Source organism: Lipophrys pholis (genome assembly GCF_963383615.2).
Source record: "Lipophrys pholis genome assembly, chromosome: 10".
Classification (NCBI taxonomy): Eukaryota; Metazoa; Chordata; class Actinopteri; order Blenniiformes; family Blenniidae; genus Lipophrys; species Lipophrys pholis.
In genome coordinates, this window is record NC_137640.1 from 29,277,955 (window position 1) to 29,298,132 (window position 20,178).

Consider the following 20,178-nt stretch of genomic DNA (forward strand, 5'->3'; position numbering starts at 1 on the left):
CAATAACCATCTGTGAGGATGAATTCCATAACTGCATGCTGAAGACTGAAAAATGTTTCATCTGAAGGATGTTTTCTGACATTTCACTGTATTTTGCCGCAAAAGGCATCTTCAAAGATGGCATAATGCTAAAGTTACTCTACAGCTCTTTAAAATGTTCATGATGTACATTACATTTAATGTAAAGTTTTCATAATGGGATCATGTCTTGGCATTGAAACAAAGCAAAGCATGTTGGGTTTCCAAATGCATGATAAGTGGGGCCACATGTGATCTCTGCCTTAAAATGAGTTTTACACCACAATAATAAAGAATAGATATCTACACTACTAACTGATTCACCAAGGAGAAAAGGTGTACATTTTAACATTTGACGTGTGTGTGTGTGTGTGTGTGTGTGTGTGTGTGTGTGTGTGTGTGTGTGTGTGTGTGTGTGTGTGTGTGTGTAGGATTAATTTTGTGCAAAAGTATTTTCATATATATAATATAGTTTTGATTGTTTATATAGATCATTTATATAGAAACTGTACAGAGCTGCCGTCAATAAAAACAATACAGCCAAAGTCTGAATTAGGGGTTATTTTACAAAAACCTCATCTTAATAATAATAATAATAATAATAATAATAATAATAATAATAATGATAATTTTTGACAGTGTTACTTGGCTTCAAGGGTTTCGTGGACCCAGAGAGGGGTGTTGAGGTGTGTTGAGATATGTTGAGGTGTGTTGAGGTGTGTTCAGTTGTGTTGAGGTGTGTTCAGTTGTGTTGAGGGGTGTTGAGATATGTTGAGGTGTGTTGAGGTGTGTTGACGTCACACTGGCTGTCAGTGCCCAGGGCAGCAGCTATTAGATATGTGCAGTTGCAGTGTTCTCCGCCCCACTCGGTCACTGCCCAGGGTTTGCTGAGGGCGCAGGCCTGCTGCACTTTATGAATAATGAAAAAGTGACGTAAACAATGCGGTCCTCTTTGCAGCTCGGGCAATAGGCGGGCGCACAGAGGCGTGATGCGGTCGTGACGTGGTTTCGGTCGGGGATCTTTAATCCTCTGCCGCAGAAGCGCAGCCGGTAACCGGAGGAGGGGGGAGCACGGTCGGACGGGAATGGACCGCACAGGCTAGGCTCGCGCTCGAGGCCGAAATAGGTTCGGTCTGTAGATAGATGATAAAACCCCGGTTAGACAGAAAACGAGCAGAACGAGCCGACTCTCCCCGCAGAGGCGAGACCCCCTCCTCTCCTCTCCTCTCCTCTCCTCTCCGAGCCCGCAGCCTGCTTCTCGGGCTCCTTCCTGCCGAGGACACCTCCTCTGGACGCGCTATTTTAAAATACGTTTCCAGTCGCAGGTTTGCTTTTTGCCAAAAACCTCGACGCGGGTGTTTGTAGGTCGGTGCGCGGACGCTTCGCCTCGTCCTGCCGCTGCTTCGCTCCCCGGTTCGCCCTTCAGCAGCGCCGCCGCGTCCCGCTGCTCCTGTCAGCTGCTGCGCATCCGCGAAACATGCAGGATGAGCCTGCGGGGGTGACGAGCACGCAGTTCCCCCAGTCAGCAGAGGCGCAGGCCCGCAGCGGACCCGACGAGCGGCCGGACCGAGCCGATGACCTCCACGACGGCCAGCTGAGCTCAGTCACACCGGATCACGGCCGTCTGAAGCGGAAGGTCGCTTTCCCCGATTTCGACCCAAAACGTTTCTTCCCGACGCGGTCTGCCTGTGACCTTCAGCGCGGCCGAAACACACATCAGCAGTTCGGTCAGCACTCCGAGTTTAGCCCCGCTCGGTCGCCCCCCTCCCCCGGGACATTTGGGTCACCTGCCGCAGAGGCAGCCCTTCCCCTAGCCAGACCCCGGCGCAGACCCCCGCCGCGACCCAGTGGAAGAGGCTGAAGCTGATGCTGCGTCGCCATCGCCATCGCCCACTTCCGTCCAGCTAAACCAGATCCAAATGGACTCCCCCATCGCGCACCATATCAATAACGGCAATGGCAGCGGCGGCGGCGGTGCCGGCAGCATGTTGTCCGCCTTTCCGAACCTCCCCGCCCAGGACATGCAGAGCGCCAGCGGGGGCTCGTCCTCCCCGTCCATCCCCGGGTTCGGCACTCCGTGGTCCGTCCAGACCAGCTCCTCTCCTCCCCCGCCGCCCGCGCCCAACTCCATCAACCACATCCACCCAAACGCCATTAACCAGATGCCCAGCGCAGACTCCGACAGCAGTTTTTACCCAGGTATCCCCTCCTCCATCAACCCGGCCTTCTTCCAGAGTTTCTCGCCGGTATCGGCTAATCCGTGCGCCGGGATTAATGTGCAGGGCTTTAGCGGTCCGTTCTCGCCCCAGATAAACGTCCCTCAGCAGGCGCAGAGCCGCAGGTCGCCTGTCAGTCCCCAGATGCATCCGCAGCAGGGCGCCTTCCTGCAGCAGAGGAACAACTACAACCAGCATCAGGTGAGCTGCTGGACACCAGCCGCCAGGTGAAGGTGACACTGGGTGGGAGGCAGGCTGTAACTCAGTGTTCATCTACACTCACCAGAAATACTTCCATCATCACAGATATACTCCACATATAATATGTACACAAAGAGTTCAGGTCTGTGAAGGCAGACACTCGGGTGTCCCTGGAGAAGAAGCATCTTGTGACACTCCACAACTTGAAATGTAGAGCATGCCTGTGTGATGATTTATTTTTCATGTTTTCATTAGTCATCATGAATAAATAGAGAATGCGCTGCAGAGGGGGGAGGGGGGCGGGGGTGGGGGGACTCTGGAACAACCAGCAGCACTGAATCTAGTTGTTGTGTGCTCCTAAAAACTGGCAGTGGGACACAGTCACATGGCACCGGACGCTTCCCTATCTTGTGAAAACAAAGGATTTTAGCAAAACATTTGTTTATGTGGGCGATGTGACGTTAGTACTGGCAGGATGTCCCTCAGGGAAGGACGGCAACAGCAGAGGCTTAAGGAGCCTTGCAGTTATGCAGCACCAGGACTTATGTGTTAGTGGCCTCAGGTTTCTCATGTGATTTGCACACTGGTGTGGTTAGAAGTGGGTGTGCCTTTGGTACATCTGCAGTGTTGTCATCTCACTGACCTTTAACCTGTTGCTTTGACTATCAAACCTATGCAAATACATTTGCATGAAGACAACCATATGAAGCGTTTCATATAAAGAGTCAAAAGCAAGTGTTTTTCTTAAGAGAAGCGCTTGCATTACATTTTTCTTTCAGAATAAAAGTTGGCCTCAGTGCTGGCTGAGACAGAAAGACTTTGCGCAGTGTGATTCGTTGTACAATGCTTTAGAGGGGACACAAGGTCCAGGTGGAGAGAGACAGAAAGAAAGAGAGAGAGAGTGTGTGTAAGTTACACTGTTGGTGTTGTCGTGCACCGGATACTGTATTAGTCCTAAACCCTTAAATCTTCTTATCTACCCACCGTCACAGTCCCAGATCAAGCCTGGCTGTGGCTGACCATGAAAAAGGAAGGGATAAAGATATAGATTCCATGAAAATGAATATATAATGAATATATGCATGTATTAAAAGTAGGTGTAAATGTCCCTTCTCACCCCGGCAATGCTCTCTTTTGTATGTGTGCACAGCCCATGCTGAAGCCATCTCCCTGGGGTGCTCACCAGGGGAACGGCTGGGGCTCTGGTGGGATGTCCTGGGGCCGGGACCACCGCAGAGGGAACGGCATGGGGGTTCCTGGATCCGTGAGCCACATCTCGCCCCTGAAGAAACCCTTCTCCAGCAACGTCATCGCCCCGCCCAAGTTCCCACGCCTGGGAGGATCGCTGGGGCCTAAATCCTGGATGGAGGAGAACATGTTCCGTACAGACAGCAACAGCAACACCCTGTTGCCCCTGCAGGTGTGTGTGTGTGTGTGTGTGTGTGTGTGTGTGTGTGTGTGTGTGTGTGTGTGTGTGTGTGTGTGTGTGTGTGTGTGTGTGTGTGTGTGTGTGTGTGTGTGTGTGTGTGTGTGTGGTGTGGGTGTGGGTGTGTGTGTGTGGGTGTGTGTGTGTGTGTAGGAGGTTAACAGGATTTACCTTTTGTATACACTATAAGAATCAGTGCTTTTGAAGGTGGGAAATAACTAAAAGGCTAAAAGAGGTCATTTCAATCACATTAAATAGAATTTAGGTCAATAAAAACAGAGATGGTTTCACTTTTAAATAGAATCTACAGGAGCATAATCATCAAGGAGACTTCTACCGTCAGGTGAGCTGCAACAAGCTGCTTTCAGGGTCGTAATCATTATTATCTTTTATATTTAAGTATTTTATACTTTATTTCAACATGTGTGTTTTAACTATATGGATGCTGCATATTGGAAACACTGACAGTTCAGGAGAGAAAGAAATATGAAAAAATGTGGATTTCGTTCATCTATTCTGGAGAATTCCTCTCGCAAACAATTTGAATTAAAATAACAAAAATGTATACATTTCTTCATTTATTTTCTGAAGTGTCCTTTGTTGGACATGAAATCAGACCACTGGGCTAAACACAAAAGCAGGTGAGCGATAGTTATTCCTCTGGAGGGGAATATTACATTAATGATCTGAAACATGCTTTAAGATTATATCACGCCACCCTGAGCCAGACTGTTTCAGCATTTTATGTATGATTATACATCATGTAGAATTTTAGAGATAATTCTGGTTCACATGACAGAAATGAGTCCCTCCATAGGGTTATTGTACTTTATTAGTACCTGTGGGTAGATTGGTTTTTCAGATTTCTGCCTCTATTGTCTTGTTGATGGTACAGTTGGTCAGGGTTTCATTATATTTCCCCAGAACACAAAAAACTTTGTTATATATATCAAATTACTAACTATTCTTGTTTCTTCTGGTTTAAAGTTAAAAAAGATAAAACATTATTGAATTCCAACTATGTTAGAAATGTGTATTTATTTGTAGATAGTCTTATGTGGTACATTGGGCCAGTTAGTTAACAATTCTTCCCCACAATAAGAAAACCCAGGTCCTAGTCCAGCATTACTTCTTTTATTTAAAAGTGTCAGTTTATTCTAAAAGTGTTTATGATTATTCATAATATTTATTTTTCATCGTCAAGCTTTGTGTTCCTGATTTAATTCCCTCTACATGTAATTACAGTTAATACCAAGGGAAATTAATGAAACTCTGAACTGGGATGATATATTGCTGCATGTGCTGCTGAGCGTCTTCTTCTTTTGAACTCACCAATCTGTTGTGAGATAATGGCACTGTGACCGAGACTCAGTCAGACTCAACTGATGACCTCACCTTAAATAATGGCGTCACTGAGTGGTCGGACTGTTGCTACGAGGCTCCAGTTATTAGCATGAGCGGTGCCAAGAAGTACAAGGCTTCCTATTCCAGGAAGTAGACCCGACTGCATGGATTGTTAATTTCCATAAACAGTGTCAGACCCAGAATTTTTCAGATTCCAAGTCTTTTCCTTCCTTCCTTTCTGTTTAATGTTTGGCAGTGTCAGTGACTGTCTGTATCTCTGCTGTGTCATGGTTTATGCTTTATGGTCCATCACTCACTGCTGGTCCCGGTCACTCTGGTCACGCTTCTGTTCTTAAGGCACATTATCACCCGAAAACACACAGGAACATCCACCCAACATCATGATTCCCATTTCATTTATTTTGTCAGGAAAGTTTAGTCCTTTAAGAACACAAATCCTCTGTAAAAACCAGGCCTGTCATGAAGATGACTCATACCCTCACCACCCAACCCTGGTGATTCAATCAGATCACTACAGAGAACATCTTGAAGGAGTTCACTATCAACCAATATCACGGTGATGAAATTAAGTCTCTACTGAGGAAAGTCATTCTGAAGAAAAGCTTCTGATTTATTCCGGCTTAACTTCTTTTCTTCAATCTAGTTTTTGTAACAAACCAGAAGATGTAAATGAAACCTATTTCCAAGTGGAGAAGTGAAGCTCATCACGGGATGGCAGTAGTCTGATCTTTAAAGCTTTCTAAGCTTTCAAACAACAGGAAAAAGGCAGTGCAAATTCTGTGTTAAGTATTTTAGATATTCTCAGTTTACAAGTCACCAATCGAATCATCACAGAGCGGCTTTCCTGTTCCACGGTCTGGATCCAGGAGTTGTGAATATGGAGGTTCTGATGGGAGCATTCACACTTGTTCAGATGAAACTGAATTATAAACCAGAGTTCATTCCAGGTGAACCAAACCTGTCATGTGTGAGCATCCCTTAAAGCTCTAATGCACGGTGTTGTCAGCCATGTGGTCTGATTTCTAAGCTGCGTGGCTCATTGTGGAGCCCGTCTGTGGTTCAGCGTTAGCACTGAGGCTTGTAATGTGCAGGGAGTGTGAGCAACAATCAGTCCTGGTGACACGAGAATTTTCAGTCAGCCAAAGTTCAAACCCAAGCTTTAGGATGAGTCGTTAGAACGACCCCCCCAAAACATTTCTCATAACACGATGAGAAACTCCTCATAGCTGCAGTCTTCAGCCAGAACATGATTAAGCACCTTCTCGAGGGCGGGCGATATTTGGTAGCGAGTCAACATTTGGTCCTCATAGTTCATGTATTAGAAGCAAAAAGCCAAGAATTATGGATTGAAGTGAGTCTGATGAGGACCAGGTTGGGACGTTTAGATGACTATAGATCAGAACATCTGCAAAAATGCAGCTCTTGTGTGGCGTTCCTGGCGTTTATTCAGTATCTATCAAGCGTGACCAAAACAGGGCTAAAAATAAGGTCATGGCTTTGACAGAAAGTCCCAACCAGCGTGGATGAGAGTTGGTTGTGTACGGGCTGCAGAGCAGTTATCATGACCCTGCTGAGCATCACTTGGAACGTGAGCATCAGAACTAAAACCACGGACCAATCAAAGAAGACGGCTTGGTCTGATCCACCTCACAACATCCAGGACTTAGAAGACCTGCTGACCTCTTGGTGTCAGATACCTCAGCCCCCGTTCAGAGGACGAGTCCACACCACAGCTATTGACAGAAAAGAGGGACCAACAGTGTGCCCGGTGGCCAAAATGTTCTGACTGATCAGTGTAATTATTAACTCAAGCTAAATACTTCAGAATAAGTTAAGTGATAACTACTTTTGTACCTAAATAAAAGTTGTCTAACTTTTATTGAGTTGGACCTTTAGAGATTGAATGTTTATCAGAGAAGTTTGCAGTACACAGCAAAGGAGTACTTTCAGGCTTACCCAAACATTACAGCTGTATACACATAATATGTGATCTTCTGTCGAGGCTTTCTGAGCTAGTCTTGCAGTTGCATCATGAATAAATGTAATAAATGTAAAAATAACACCAAAGCAGCATCCAGACGTTTGTTATGAGAGTACTGATCAACCAGCCTGGAACCTGCCATTACCCTGAGTGTCCTGAGGTAAATGAGGCAGTCGGTGGTATGCTATTCACCAGAATGTTACCCTGGGAGTCTGTTACAGTAGGTCATTAACATGAACTATCTCTCTGGCCTGCTGATGAGCTCATAACCCCAGTCCCAGACGCTGAGGCTAAATGCCACTCCTGCTTCTGGTTTCCATTCTCCCCTCGTCTGAACCGGGAATCAGTCCAAAGATCCAGGGGAATCCGTTGTATAGGCCGGCCGTAAACTTACCCTCAGACTCCTAAAGTGAATAAATATGGAAAGAATGTTAATCCAGGCATGAGGCACGCGTAAATCGCTTACATGTTAAGCCAAACACCCGCACTTCAGAGGCTTTATTACTCATAAGCCAAATCATGACAATGTGCTGGAAACGTGAGGATTTTGACATGTGCTGTGATGCATGCTGGTTTCATCAGCACCTGGATGATGTTAACCTTTGTGTTTTCTGCTTCTTCTTGCCTCTCAGGACCGCACCAGAATGTATGACAGTCTGAACATGCACTCCTTGGAGACCTCTCTGATAGACATCATGCGAGCTGAGCAGGACCCAATGAAAGGTAAGAAAGCCCCGCCGCTCACCACTTTTGCTTGCAGGCGACAGAATGAGCTGATCGTGTTCACGGAGGCAACCCACCGTTGAGCCCGCCGCTCTCGGAGCTGTGTTGTTTTTCCACACACCAGCTTATTTCCTCCCCGCTGAGAGCTTAATACTTGTGCCACCAGCTGCACATTTGCTGACCTTCCAGCTCTGATCCTGGAGCTACTTAACCTGCACAGAGCACAGATCTGAGTGAGCAGTGAGGGACAGGTGAGACACTAACTGGGTGGTTTTGCTGTCCAGTGACCTCTCCATTGTTCACAGATGATTTATCATGGATCAGACATGTGGATGGATATACAGTATGAGCGTCCTGACATTCTCTTGAATAATTGCTCAGGGCCTGGCAGCAGCGAGCAGAGAATGTCCTGCAGTGTGACACTGTGGTGCCCCCCATGCTCAGCTGCTGCACATCAGAGGACTAGTGTCAAATAACTGCACCGTTGTCAACCTCCTCTGCTACAGAGGGCTGCTTGTCGCTCATTTACACCCAGATATGCTTTCACTTGAAACTTCCACAGGGAGGGAACGTCACAAGACATCAAATATAAAACGGTGCGGTCGGTTTGCGAGTGTCTCAGCACGGAGGTTCTCAGCACGGAGGTTCTTAGCCAGCTTTGCTCATTTGCAGTCTTCTGAAGTCATTATTCAACCTGTGCCCTCCTTTCCTCGGGTGAGTTTCTTGTTTTTCCTGCCTGAGCAGATGGAGAGGACATGGGCCAGTGTGCACGGCAAAGACAGAGGGGGTGGGGGTGGGGGTGGGAAGACTAATTTTAGATGTGATCACACTTTCACACTCTGCGTATGACAGCTAAGAGAGGAGAGGAGAGGGAAGTAGGGTTTGCATTGGTCTGCTCTGCCATTTATAACATAACACAACACTGGATCCGGGCCAACAGATCCAAAATACAAGAGTACATAAAGTTGCACATTAATCCTGCAGATAAAGAGTTATGTTTTAATATGCTAATGTATTTTGGTTGTTTGTGTATTTTGTGAAGCAGTCTGTTAAACTCAAATGCTTGAACACAAACATTTTTCCAGGTCCCTCAAGTTACATCAGAAATGATGAAATTCTGTATTTTGTCTGCTAAATTCCTCATGGTGGATTTTTCACAATGAAAGTCCTTGTTAGGAACTGTATATTCCAATCATATTTTAGACTTCACTTCTACAGATAGTGTCTTCAGTGTGAACATGTCTAACTATGGTGGTCGGACCAAACAAGGCTGTATAGCATGAATGGTGATTCTTGACAAATGTCCGGGTCATTTCTTTCATGGGGCCACAACCTCATTAAAAGTTAACTGGAAAGGTTTTCACATTTGTCTATTAGGGCAAAATAGTTGAATATGGATAAGATAAATTACATAAATTACACTTTTGTGACACTAGAAACTACAACTGACACTGACTCATTTAGAATTCATGAATAAATAATATAGTGATTTTATCTATAATGAACAAACTGTATGACTCACAGATAGTTTGACTCATAACCACAGGAAACCAACTGTAGATTCAGGTGAGGTTACTCCGAAAACATTTTGCTGTGGCTTAACGTTTCCTTTCAAAAGACAAATATGAATATGCCAAAAAGTACTTCACTGAGGTGAAACCTTACACAGGGAATATTGTAGTGCTCGCCGTAGACATGTGACAGGCTGGTGGTAACACTGACAGGCAGCCATTGTAGCTTTGTGTGTGTGTGTGTGTGTGATTTGTATGTTTATTCCCATGTGCATGCATTGGCCTCACCCTGTCCTCTCCATCTGTCTCATCTCCTGTGTGTGTGTGTGTGTGTGTGTGTGTGTGTGTGTGTGTGTGTGTGTGTGTGTGTGTGTGTGTGTGTGTGTGTGTGTGTGTGTGTGTGTGTGTGTGTGTGTTCTCATGTTGTCAGGCCGTGTGGGATGCCCTAACCCCGGAGCTGACGGTCTGCTCATGCTCAATGGTAATTATCTCTGAGCCTCGTCTTCTTGTGTCTGCAGCTCTGGTGACGCTGTCCCTCCTCTGTTTCCTAATCAGACACACTCAGCAGACTCACAGATCTGGGTTAGAGAGGAGAATACCTGGCCTATATTGCATATTACTAACTCATCCATATGTCTGTCATCAGAATTAGAAAGAAATGAGGCATCACTATGAACATGGTTGTAGTTTGTGTTAAGATGTTGTGATTATCCCTCATGGCTCAGCTGGTTCACCCATGTCACTACCGGGGGTCAAAGGGATGTCACACAATGACAGTAGCTATACCATTGTTGTGCAAAGTCACAAGAAGACTGTGAACCAGCAGAACCTGGTGCCCCCCCCCCCCCCCCCCCCCCACATGGTCATAGCTCTTCGGCACAACGCTCCGACTGACCTGAGGAGGTTTTCTCCTGTTAGCTGAGCCTACCAAGACACTTTCCTCAAGAAAAACAGAAGCAAAGAAAGAACGACGCATTTCATTTTATTTTGTGTATGGTATTTCCTCCTGAGTCTCAGCGTTCAGATTTGTTATTGTCCTCTTTTTAATTTTGGCTCATGACTGTGGGGCCGTGCATCCTGCAGTGTGTGATGTCTTTTGTCATCCCTGACAAAGGCCGTCTGGGGCTCTGCAGTGATGTAAGACGTGCAGTCAGGCCTTGACGAGTTTATTTTTCCAGTTTTCTGAACGGCTCTGAAACCTTTTATGGCAAAAAAAAACTAGACGCTGGAGAAGCGTTTTCATGTACAGACATCAGAGCTGTGTAATTTGTTCCAGCTTACATGGCAAACACTTAAAACAACCAGAAATCTGGGGTTTATTTTGTATTCATTCAGATAAGGATGTGGTGACAGTAAATCAGAGATTATAAAGATAGATAAAGACGATGAATCTTGTTTTGGGTCTCAGGAGGATTTTAACTAATGAAATTGTCTCATTTTAGATGATTTAAAAAGAACTGAGCTGATATGTAGCTGGATACAGGTTATGAGATATTTACACTGTGTGTTTCTGAAACACTTCTGCATCGCTGAAACTTGAACTGTTGTACTTTTCTACATGCAGCGAGGAGCTATGGGAGGCGTCGAGGTAAATTCAGCTTTTTGCAATGTGTCCGTCCTGTGGCCGTATTCTGTTGTGGCATGTTTCATTCCCTGAACAGAAAGCAAACTGAGCCCTTATTTCTCCAGTGACTTTCCTGTTATTAGATATGAGAACATAAAACAGTGCACATACACATTGACATTTTTTTTCCCTCTTGAATTATAATTGGCTATTACTAAACTAAACTAACTAACTTAATGATTGTATAGTTTCTGTACATGAATAATGCCACTCGTTTGAGCTTTGCTCATGTTTATCTAAAATACAGTTGTTGTGCTTCTGCTCCATGGAACCTCAAAGTTTACTAATTATTTTATCTTTAGGAATGTTTGCTTGGATAAAGACTTTATTTCTGTGATATTTCATTAATCTGCACTTATTGCTACAAAATGTATTTAAAAAGATTTCATGTTTTATCTCACATTATGTCCTGTCGGCGTGTTTCTCTAAATTGCACATTGAGCAGTTTTAGTCGGTTTAAGTCAGTTATTCTCTGTTAGTATAACAAGATTCCATATTTTGGATTTACAACAAAAGAGCCCCGAGATACTTACATGATAACTGCGGTTCACTCAGCATTGCCTTGTAAATTTCATATGTCCACAGTATGTCTCTAAGTTGGGATTCAACAAAATAATACCTATTTATAACCAACGGCACAAATCCAGGTGTGCTTCTTAGAGGTTACTCAACAGGCTTTAATATGGCTGTCCACAGTCAGTAATATAACCTAAAAAGCTTTGCCTTTTCTGTCCTCTCCTTAGTATTTTGTGGGCTCTTCTGTCTGTTCCTTCTCTCTGGGAGTATAGCAGAGCCGCACACAGGGCAGCCTCCTGTTGATCACATCGCACACAACAAATTACCCTAGTTTTCTTAGGTTTCATGCATTTATAAATCCCTCCAACACTCCAGACAGGAAATGAAAAGTTGAACTTTATTTCATTCATTGTGAAATAAAAAGTAAAAACTAACAATTCAATCCAATCCAATACAGACCAAAGGTTCATTACATTACACAATATAAGGTTTCACTTAACAACTAACTCCTGGTTGTTGTTATGAGTAAATATTGTACACAGAAATAGAACCTAAACATCAACAGGTCTGAACTTAACACCAGGACATTGTGAAAAAGGCAAAAGAAAAAATATGTCTTTGTCATACAGTTTATTTACGAGTGTCTTTAATTGATGTAATCATCCTTTGGGGCTCCATGCGCCTGAGTTATCATGTCTCTCAGCCTGGCTTCCCACACCTGCTTCACCTGCAGCACTGCTCAGGGTGGAGCACACACGATCACATGTCCTGGTCTCTGATCTGCACTAACTAAAATCAACATAATCCTCACTTTAACCTGGTGCTTTGTCTCACAGTCGCTCAGCGATAAAAAGCAGAGACATTCTTTTATCAGCAGCTTCTCCTCTGAGCGTGTTCTTGCCCCAGCAGAGATAGAAAGTAGTCCCTCTGGTGCTGCACTCATGTTTGTGGCTATCTGTGCTTGTGTCTGTTTACCAAGACGCTTGCTGTGTGCTGCAGCCTTACCTCTTACTTCTTTGTGCTCCCCTAGGCCGCTCCTCCCTTTTCCCTATTGACGACAATCTCCTGGACGATGGCCACAGCAACCAGGGCGTCCCCGGAGTCCTCGGCTCCCCCAATTGTTACCCCCACCAAAACGGCGAGCGAATTGAGCGCTTCTCTCGCAAGGTGTTTGTCGGCGGTCTTCCTCCTGACATAGACGAAGGTCAGGACATGTGAAAACCCTTACATAATTGCATTGTTCTGCCAGCTTGTATCTTTCATTAACCTCTCCCTTATTATCTTCTGTAACTTCCCTCAGATGAAATAACCTCGAGCTTCCGTCGCTTTGGTCACCTGGTGGTGGACTGGCCACACAAAGCCGAGAGCAAATCCTACTTCCCTCCTAAAGGTATTCACCAAAGCAACAAGACTCTCTCTCAACATGGATTTACAGAAAGTATGACGCTGTCGATGCCACTATGATGTTAACGTGACTCTTACATTAAACTTTTCACTGGACTCAAAGACTCACTGTGTAGTAAGAAATAGAGGAAGAGGCTGTCGGGGGCGAAGGCCGTGTGGAACAAGGAGGTTTGATGATTTCTGGAGGTGGACGGTGACGAGTTGTCACAGGTAGTTCAAGCAGGTCGGGTGGTGTTGTTTAAAACTTTGTTATGACGAGGATTTTAAAGTGGATTCTGTGGTGGGGGGCGAAGCATGTGAAATCTGTGGAGGACAGCAGTGATTCAGTCATGAATGTGAGAGTTGATGACAAATCGAGCAGCACTGGTCCGAATAGACTGGAGCTTATCGAGTGTTTAATGGTGAATCGTAGACATATGATCAATAGAGTGTCGTAAGCATGCGGGAGGGTCTCTGCACCTGTGAAAGAAAGACATGGGCGAAGGAGAGCAATGGTCTTCAGATGGAAGAAAGGCTGTTCTGCTGATTCTGAGATGATTTGGTAAAATAAGAAATCACGAGTTCTGATGAGAGGAGAAGTGGAAGCAAATGTGGAAAAGTATCCGTCAATGTTTAGAGTGAAGCTGTGGCTGGACTTGTGTTGTGAGTGTTTTTGATTGACTGATGGTGATCTATTATTTATTACGGTGTAGCTCGGGGAAACTGAGTTAACCTATCAGTCATATAGGATTCAAACCAGCTCAGTGTAGTGTGAGATGTTTAGGGTGGTTTGGTTGAGAAGGACAACATGGCTGATGGTGTTATTTCTGCTGGTGCTTCGCAGGGTACGCCTTCCTGTTGTTTCAGGAGGAGAGCTCGGTGCAGGCTCTGATTGAAGCCTGCATGGAGGAGGACGGGAAGCTCTACCTGTGTGTCTCCAGCCCCACCATCAAAGACAAACCGGTGAGCACCGAAGCAGCTCACAGTCAGAGAAAACGCTGCCGTCACTGACATTTTCTATGATATAACAGTTTTTTGTTATTCTTGGTTTTGTCCCCAGGTGCAAATCCGACCCTGGAACCTGAGTGACAGTGATTTCGTGATGGATGGATCTCAGCCGCTCGATCCCCGCAAAACCATCTTTGTGGGAGGAGTCCCTCGTCCCCTGAGAGCCAGTAAGTACACTCAAGTCATTTTTTGGCAGAGCGATAAAGAGGAATGCATTGCCAGCTGTACGTTTAAAGGGGGTGACGTGAAAAGTAAAAGTGTAAATCACATCCTCAGCCACAGTTGGGCTCGCTTCCTGTTATATAACACCCTCGCCGCTTCCCACAGCTTTTCCTAATTGTTTCACTGACTCATTTTTATCCTTCCTGCTTTTCATCCTCTTGATTAGTTGAGCTGGCCATGATTATGGACCGTCTCTATGGTGGAGTGTGCTACGCAGGAATTGACACAGATCCAGAGCTCAAGTATCCCAAGGGGGCCGGACGAGTCGCATTCTCCAATCAGCAGAGTTATATCGCCGCCATCAGCGCCAGATTCGTCCAGCTGCAGCATGGTGACATTGACAAGCGGGTACGGGCTTTAACGGCTTTTCAGAAACTGTTTATGATGCCGGTCGTCAGAGGAATGTCTCATACAGCTTTTCAATGTAGGAGCGCTACAGAAAACCAATAATTCATTGCACTGCAGTGTAAAACCTCATGAGGACTGATTGAATTAGTTTACCTTCTTGTCTGTGCTGCATTAAGGTGCCATCCTCCATTAACATTCACACAGATTCTGTATAAATAAGCGTCTAAAAGTAAAAACAGATTTTTCTGGAGCCATCAAACATTTGACCATCCTTGAAAAAGAACTTTTTTTGTTTGATGTTTGTTTTTGTATAAACTATACAGAAAGAGACATTTAAGGTGCGTCTAAGTAATATTGCTTTTAGGCACTAGGTGGCAGCAGTGAGTCAGTCAATTACTCCACAGAATTTCTGTCAGCTTCAGCAGCTTGTTTTGTTATTAGTTGTTGTTATGCAGAGCTCCAGCCTCCGTTGTATTTACTAATCCATCTTCCAGACAGACGAGGCCTTTTTCTGTTATCGGACCCTCTTCAATGTTTAAAGCCTTAGTTGAAGGTGAGACACTTTGCTTTTGAATTGTAGTTTCTGGGGCAGTCAAGCCCCAAGGACTGCAGAGGATTTAACTCACAGTCAAATCATTTATTTGAAATCACTCAGAGGATTCTTGGTAATTTACATGTTTGGTTCAAACACAAACCCAGCGAGCGTTTGCTTGACATGATGACAGAACACACTTCATTAGCATAGCCAGACACAAAGCCGATGTGTCAGGAGTTTAACTCAGTGATGTGGTGAAGCCCCTTTTAGCTGAGAATACAATATGTAAACTAACAACGGTTGAAGTCCAGTCTAGTATTCACAAAGGGCTGACTGTTCCAGATATACTAAGAGCTTAGGCTTCCTCAGGAAAAGAAACTCTTCAGTGACAATCAGTTGTGGCACTTTGATATTTTTACAAGCTGTGAAACTGAGTCGTCTTTAGAATGAGAGAGTTCAACTGTCACCCACGAACCAGGCTTGAATTATATACTCCTCATTTAGACCGTACTTTGACTCGGACTGCATGGGTTTTGGAGGTATATATATATATATATATATATATATATATATATATATTAGTGCTGTCAATCGATAAAAAAAAATTCACTAATTCATTGCACAATTTCTGTATTTAATTGTGATTAATCACATTGTTTTTCTACTGAAGACTGAAGCTTGTAATCGAGGGAAAAATTCACGGAAACCCACAGTATTCATGTCGACTCAACACACAGAGACTATATTTAAAATCAAAGACTTTTTTGTAACGTCCTTTTGGCTTTTGGGGAAACTGTTTCTCTCTAAGATCAGCAAAATAATAAAAAAAAACATTAATTAATTAACTAATTAATTAGTTAATTGATTAATTAATTAATTAACATCTAACATAAGTCTGGGTTTTGTTAGAGTGCAGATCACCACTTTCGGAATTTTAGTATTTCTACAAACAAAGTTATGAACTTATTGCATGAACAAAGTGGCAATAATATACTGTAATATCCACACACACACACACACGCACACACACACGCACACACACGCACACACACGCACGCACGCACACACACGCACGCACGCACACACACACACACACACACACACACGCACACACACGCACACACACGCACGCACGCACGCACGCACACACACATTCAGTATAGAAGAGAGCCAGGGAAAGAGAGAAAGAGGAGAAATTAATATTTTACCTGCAGTATTTCCTCCAGCTTGAGTACTTTGGTGGCTCCTGGTCAGCCAACATGGCAACCTGCTGTTTTGCTGCAGAATTACTTCTGTGGTCGTTAAATTCAGCTTTACAAAGTAAAACTAGTGACTTTCACAGACGTTAGGTAACTATTTAAAGTGAAACTTTCTGCCTTAATAATTTTCCACTCAGTATTGTGCTGCTCTGTAGTCACGGTGCTGCGCCCAGAGACGCTGCACATGCTGCTCCGGTCGTTTGATACACCCCATGATGCTCCTACAATTGCGTGCTTTTTAGAGTATGTGAATGATAACCACACATGAAAAAAGTGATTTGTTTTGTTTTGTTTGTGTGACAATATCAACTCTTTCAATGGAAACTGACAGAAAAACCTAGAACAGCCAACAATTTCCTTTGGGCCAGCTCTATTGTTTTTAGAGCCACTTTGTGATTCATAGCAGGGCGAAGGCAAATCAGCTGCAGGTGCTAGATTTGTGTTCGAAAAAGAAAGAAAAAAAAAAGGTTGACTTCTTTACAGTGCCTCATGTCTTTAGATGGCAGCGAGGAGGAACATCAGAACTGGAGCATGGGAGCAATCTATACTATAAACGATATATATGTATATAAAACTGTATGTAAACATGAAACATCTGTTCTATGTATATTTAACAGTTTGTAAAATGTCACAAGTTATTGTTTCATTAATGAGATTTTAGTGTCTTTATGAAAAAAGTTATTTCAGAAGATTTGCTTGGAACAGCCTTTTCCTAAAAGTGGGCCTTGTTAAAACGGGCAGTTGTCGTATCATCCAATGCGTCTCATATTAGGATAAACACAGCACCTTGAAAAAGGTTTTCTCTTTTAGAGGTTGAACAGTGTTTATTCAAATGTGGCGCTTCCCTCCCACACTTCACTGAAATGTCTGATCACACTGAGCCTCGGTGCGTCTGACTCCTGGTGACTTCCTGTCTGGCATGAGCTCCTCTGGACAACTACACTCTCCACAGTGAAAGTTGTAGCAAGTGCACCAGTCGTCATCACGTACAAGCACTTCTGAGAAGTACCAGTCGCACCGCCGGACGCCACGGTGATGTGAATGAACTGATGAGTGACTAGTAAGATCATTGTACGGACTGAGAAGCCTGACAGAGGTTGGCTGAAGGACTGAGAGACGAAACGTACTGATGTGTCCCCGGTCGGTGTGTCTCACAGGTGGAGGTGAAGCCTTACGTCTTGGATGACCAGCTGTGTGACGAGTGCCAGGGCGCACGCTGCGGCGGCAAGTTTGCTCCCTTTTTCTGCGCCAACGTCACCTGTCTTCAGTACTACTGCGAGTTCTGCTGGGCCAACATCCACTCCCGCGCCGGGCGTGAGTTTCACAAGCCGCTGGTGAAAGAAGGCGCCGACCGGCCGCGCCAGATTCATTTCCGTTGGAATTAAAGAGGCGCTCTGCCGCGCCCACAGCACCGGTGAGGCAGGCCGAGGGAAGGGAAATGAAACTGACAGGAAAAGGAGCTTCGCTCTGACTCTCCTGCTCTCCTAAGCTATCAGTATAATCAAGTATGTAATACTATACAGTATATACTATATATATCTATATATCTTTTGTAGCAGCCAAACACCACAAGCCTCAGTTTTTCACCAAAACCCCCCCTCACATCTCAGGCTCTGACAACTACAACTCTTTTGTGGTACTTTCATCTTTTCTAAGAGGAGATTTAAAAAAGAAGAAGAAGAAGAAGAGATTGATTTTTGTAGCTTTTTTTTATTATTTTTATTTTTGTATGTGAGATTTAAAGTAGATACAGGAATGTTTTGCATGGGGGCAGCTCGCCTGTCTGTCTGTCTGCTGCTAGCCACCCCCCCCACGACGCGTTCAGTGCACACTGGGAACGAAAACAAACTAAAAACAACTTGATTCTCCTCATGGCGACTCCGACCCCACGTCATTAACCAAAGTCTGCTAAACAAGATAGGGGGCTTACAATTGACACAATTTCTGCCGCGGATACCAATGGTTGTTTTACTGACGTCGCCAGAGAATATCTCCGTAAATAATTTATCTAAGAAACACAAAAAGATGTTATTTTTGTGCTCGTACTGACCTGTAGAGTTTGTGCTTAGTATATTCAACATATATACTCAAACAAGCTATTTTAGAAGCTTTGCTGCTATGTATGTGTTTGTTTATATACAAATGCATACATATATACATATATATATTAAATGTGTAGGTATTATATTTAATACCATTTATAAACCTGAATCATGTAGGAGGAAATGCAGTATGCACTCAACCACTTATGGCCGCCATTGCCATAGAAAGAATTAGAGAGCATGTAGGCTGAGCTATACGAATAGCATGCAGGGCAGATGTGAGGAACAAAACAACCCGAGGAAAGAAAAAGCTTAAAAAAACATACCACTGAATCCTAATCAAAAACAAGGTGAAAAAATTCTCTAAATAAGAAGCATGATTGTCAATTACAGATGCCGAAGAGGGAAGAAAAATAACCCGATGAAGCTCTAAAAAAAAAAAGTTGAAAAAAAAAAGAAGAAGATGTATTTAAACTTGCATGCGTTGATGTTTCTCCGTTGTTTGATCCGTTTACATATTGACAATACAAAAATGAGTTATTGGTTCTTCTGTAGACTTAGTGGACACCACCTTTATGTGACACCGTGACTCTTTTATGGCGGTTTAAATGAAAAACAAAAAAATCCAGGTGAGAAACAGAATGGTGTCCAGTGGTTAGTGTGGTGTGTGTGTGTGTGTGTGTGTGTGTGTGTGTGTGTGTGTGTGTGTGTGTGTGTGTGTGTGTGTGGTCCATGTGCCGTGTGACTGTTAGTGTAGACTGAGGCTCTAGTTTTGAAACCCACAAACTACGTGGAGGAGAACTCACCATCACAATGACTCTGCCTTCGCCCCCCCCTTCCTTTCCTGTCCATCCAAAGGTTTTAATATGCTGTAGCGCCGCCCTAGTGGACTGCATGCAGGACAAAAGACTGTCACTTTGGAGGAATGAACTGGGTCACGTTAATAAGCATCTTTAGTGCTTCTCCACTTCACTGAACTGCTCATTTTGTAAGGAAACAGGCTCTGAAGACAAAAACATGTGTGTGTCTTCTCCTCTCTTCAAACTCTCCTCTCTTCTTTGCTTTTTGTTGTTTCTTTGAGTTCCACCTCGACCCTTGAAAGACTCTTTAAATACACAACTTTAGGGACAATCTTTTGTGAGGACGGCGTCCCTGCCGTCCGCTCAGTACTGTACAAGTGTGTTGCTCTGGTGTGGTCGTGGTTTCAGTGTTTCATGCCTTGCTGTGTGCTCCGTGCTCAGTGTTCAGGCATTAAGTGTGTACTGTTACTTACCCCTTAATGAAGCTGAGACTCAACGTTGTAGGTTATTTTCCGTTTGTTTGTTTGTTTGTTTGTTTGTTTGTTTGTTTGTTTGTTTGTTTGTTTGTTTGTTTGTTTGTTTGTTTGTTTGTTTGTTTGTTTGTTTTACTGACAGCTGTTATCACATGATTTGCTTGTATTCTAACTACTTAACTTGTCTCTGGCCCCCCCCCAATATCTTTTTTAAAAGATATATTATGCACTAGTTTTCTATATGCTCGTCCATTTCCCTTTTTACTCGCTCCCCCACCATATGTGGTTTTGTGCAGATGTGGACCCTCTGAAGCCCCCACCTATTTATAACGCCACAGATGATTTGTTAAACTTCTTATTTTTTCACAGTTGCTTATTTAAGACGTTTTGACGTGTGAGTAGAGCAAGAATCCTGACATTTTTCTATCTAGCAAAAGCTAACCAACAATCCTGTCCCCGTCCTCCTCCTCCTCCTCCTCCTCTTCCTCCTCCTCCTCCTCCTCTTCCTCTTCCTCCTCCTCCTCCTC

The 20,178-nt window shown here is 44.1% G+C and overlaps 1 protein-coding gene across 2 annotated transcripts; it reads left to right on the forward strand.

Annotated features, from left to right (window-relative positions):
- Positions 1-1,823: 1,823 nt before the first annotated feature.
- Positions 1,824-19,118, forward strand: cpeb2 (cytoplasmic polyadenylation element binding protein 2). 2 transcript variants are annotated; one of them, XM_080474067.1, is made up of 11 exons: positions 1,824-2,435; positions 3,586-3,855; positions 7,840-7,930; positions 9,872-9,922; positions 11,006-11,029; positions 12,612-12,785; positions 12,882-12,971; positions 13,809-13,927; positions 14,025-14,139; positions 14,361-14,542; positions 17,494-19,118. In XM_080474067.1, exons 1-11 carry the CDS (start codon positions 1,938-1,940, stop codon positions 17,719-17,721), a joined length of 1,842 nt encoding a protein of 613 aa, XP_080330193.1. In that variant the 5' UTR covers positions 1,824-1,937; the 3' UTR covers positions 17,722-19,118. The 2 variants fall into 2 exon arrangements, with proteins under 2 accessions (XP_080330193.1, XP_080330192.1); XM_080474066.1 differs by lacking the exon at positions 9,872-9,922 and having other exon boundaries at positions 1,847-2,435.
- The last annotated feature ends 1,060 nt before the right edge of the window (positions 19,119-20,178 follow it).

Excerpts from the sequence above, each read along its gene's own strand:
- cpeb2 (XM_080474067.1), top strand. The coding sequence starts at position 1,938 with ATGGACTCCCCCATCGCGCACCATATCAATAACGGCAATGGCAGCGGC. Across the intron at positions 2,436-3,585 it reads ACAACTACAACCAGCATCAG|CCCATGCTGAAGCCATCTCC; the intron begins GTGAGCTGCTGG and ends ATGTGTGCACAG. Across the intron at positions 12,972-13,808 it reads ATCCTACTTCCCTCCTAAAG|GGTACGCCTTCCTGTTGTTT; the intron begins GTATTCACCAAA and ends GGTGCTTCGCAG.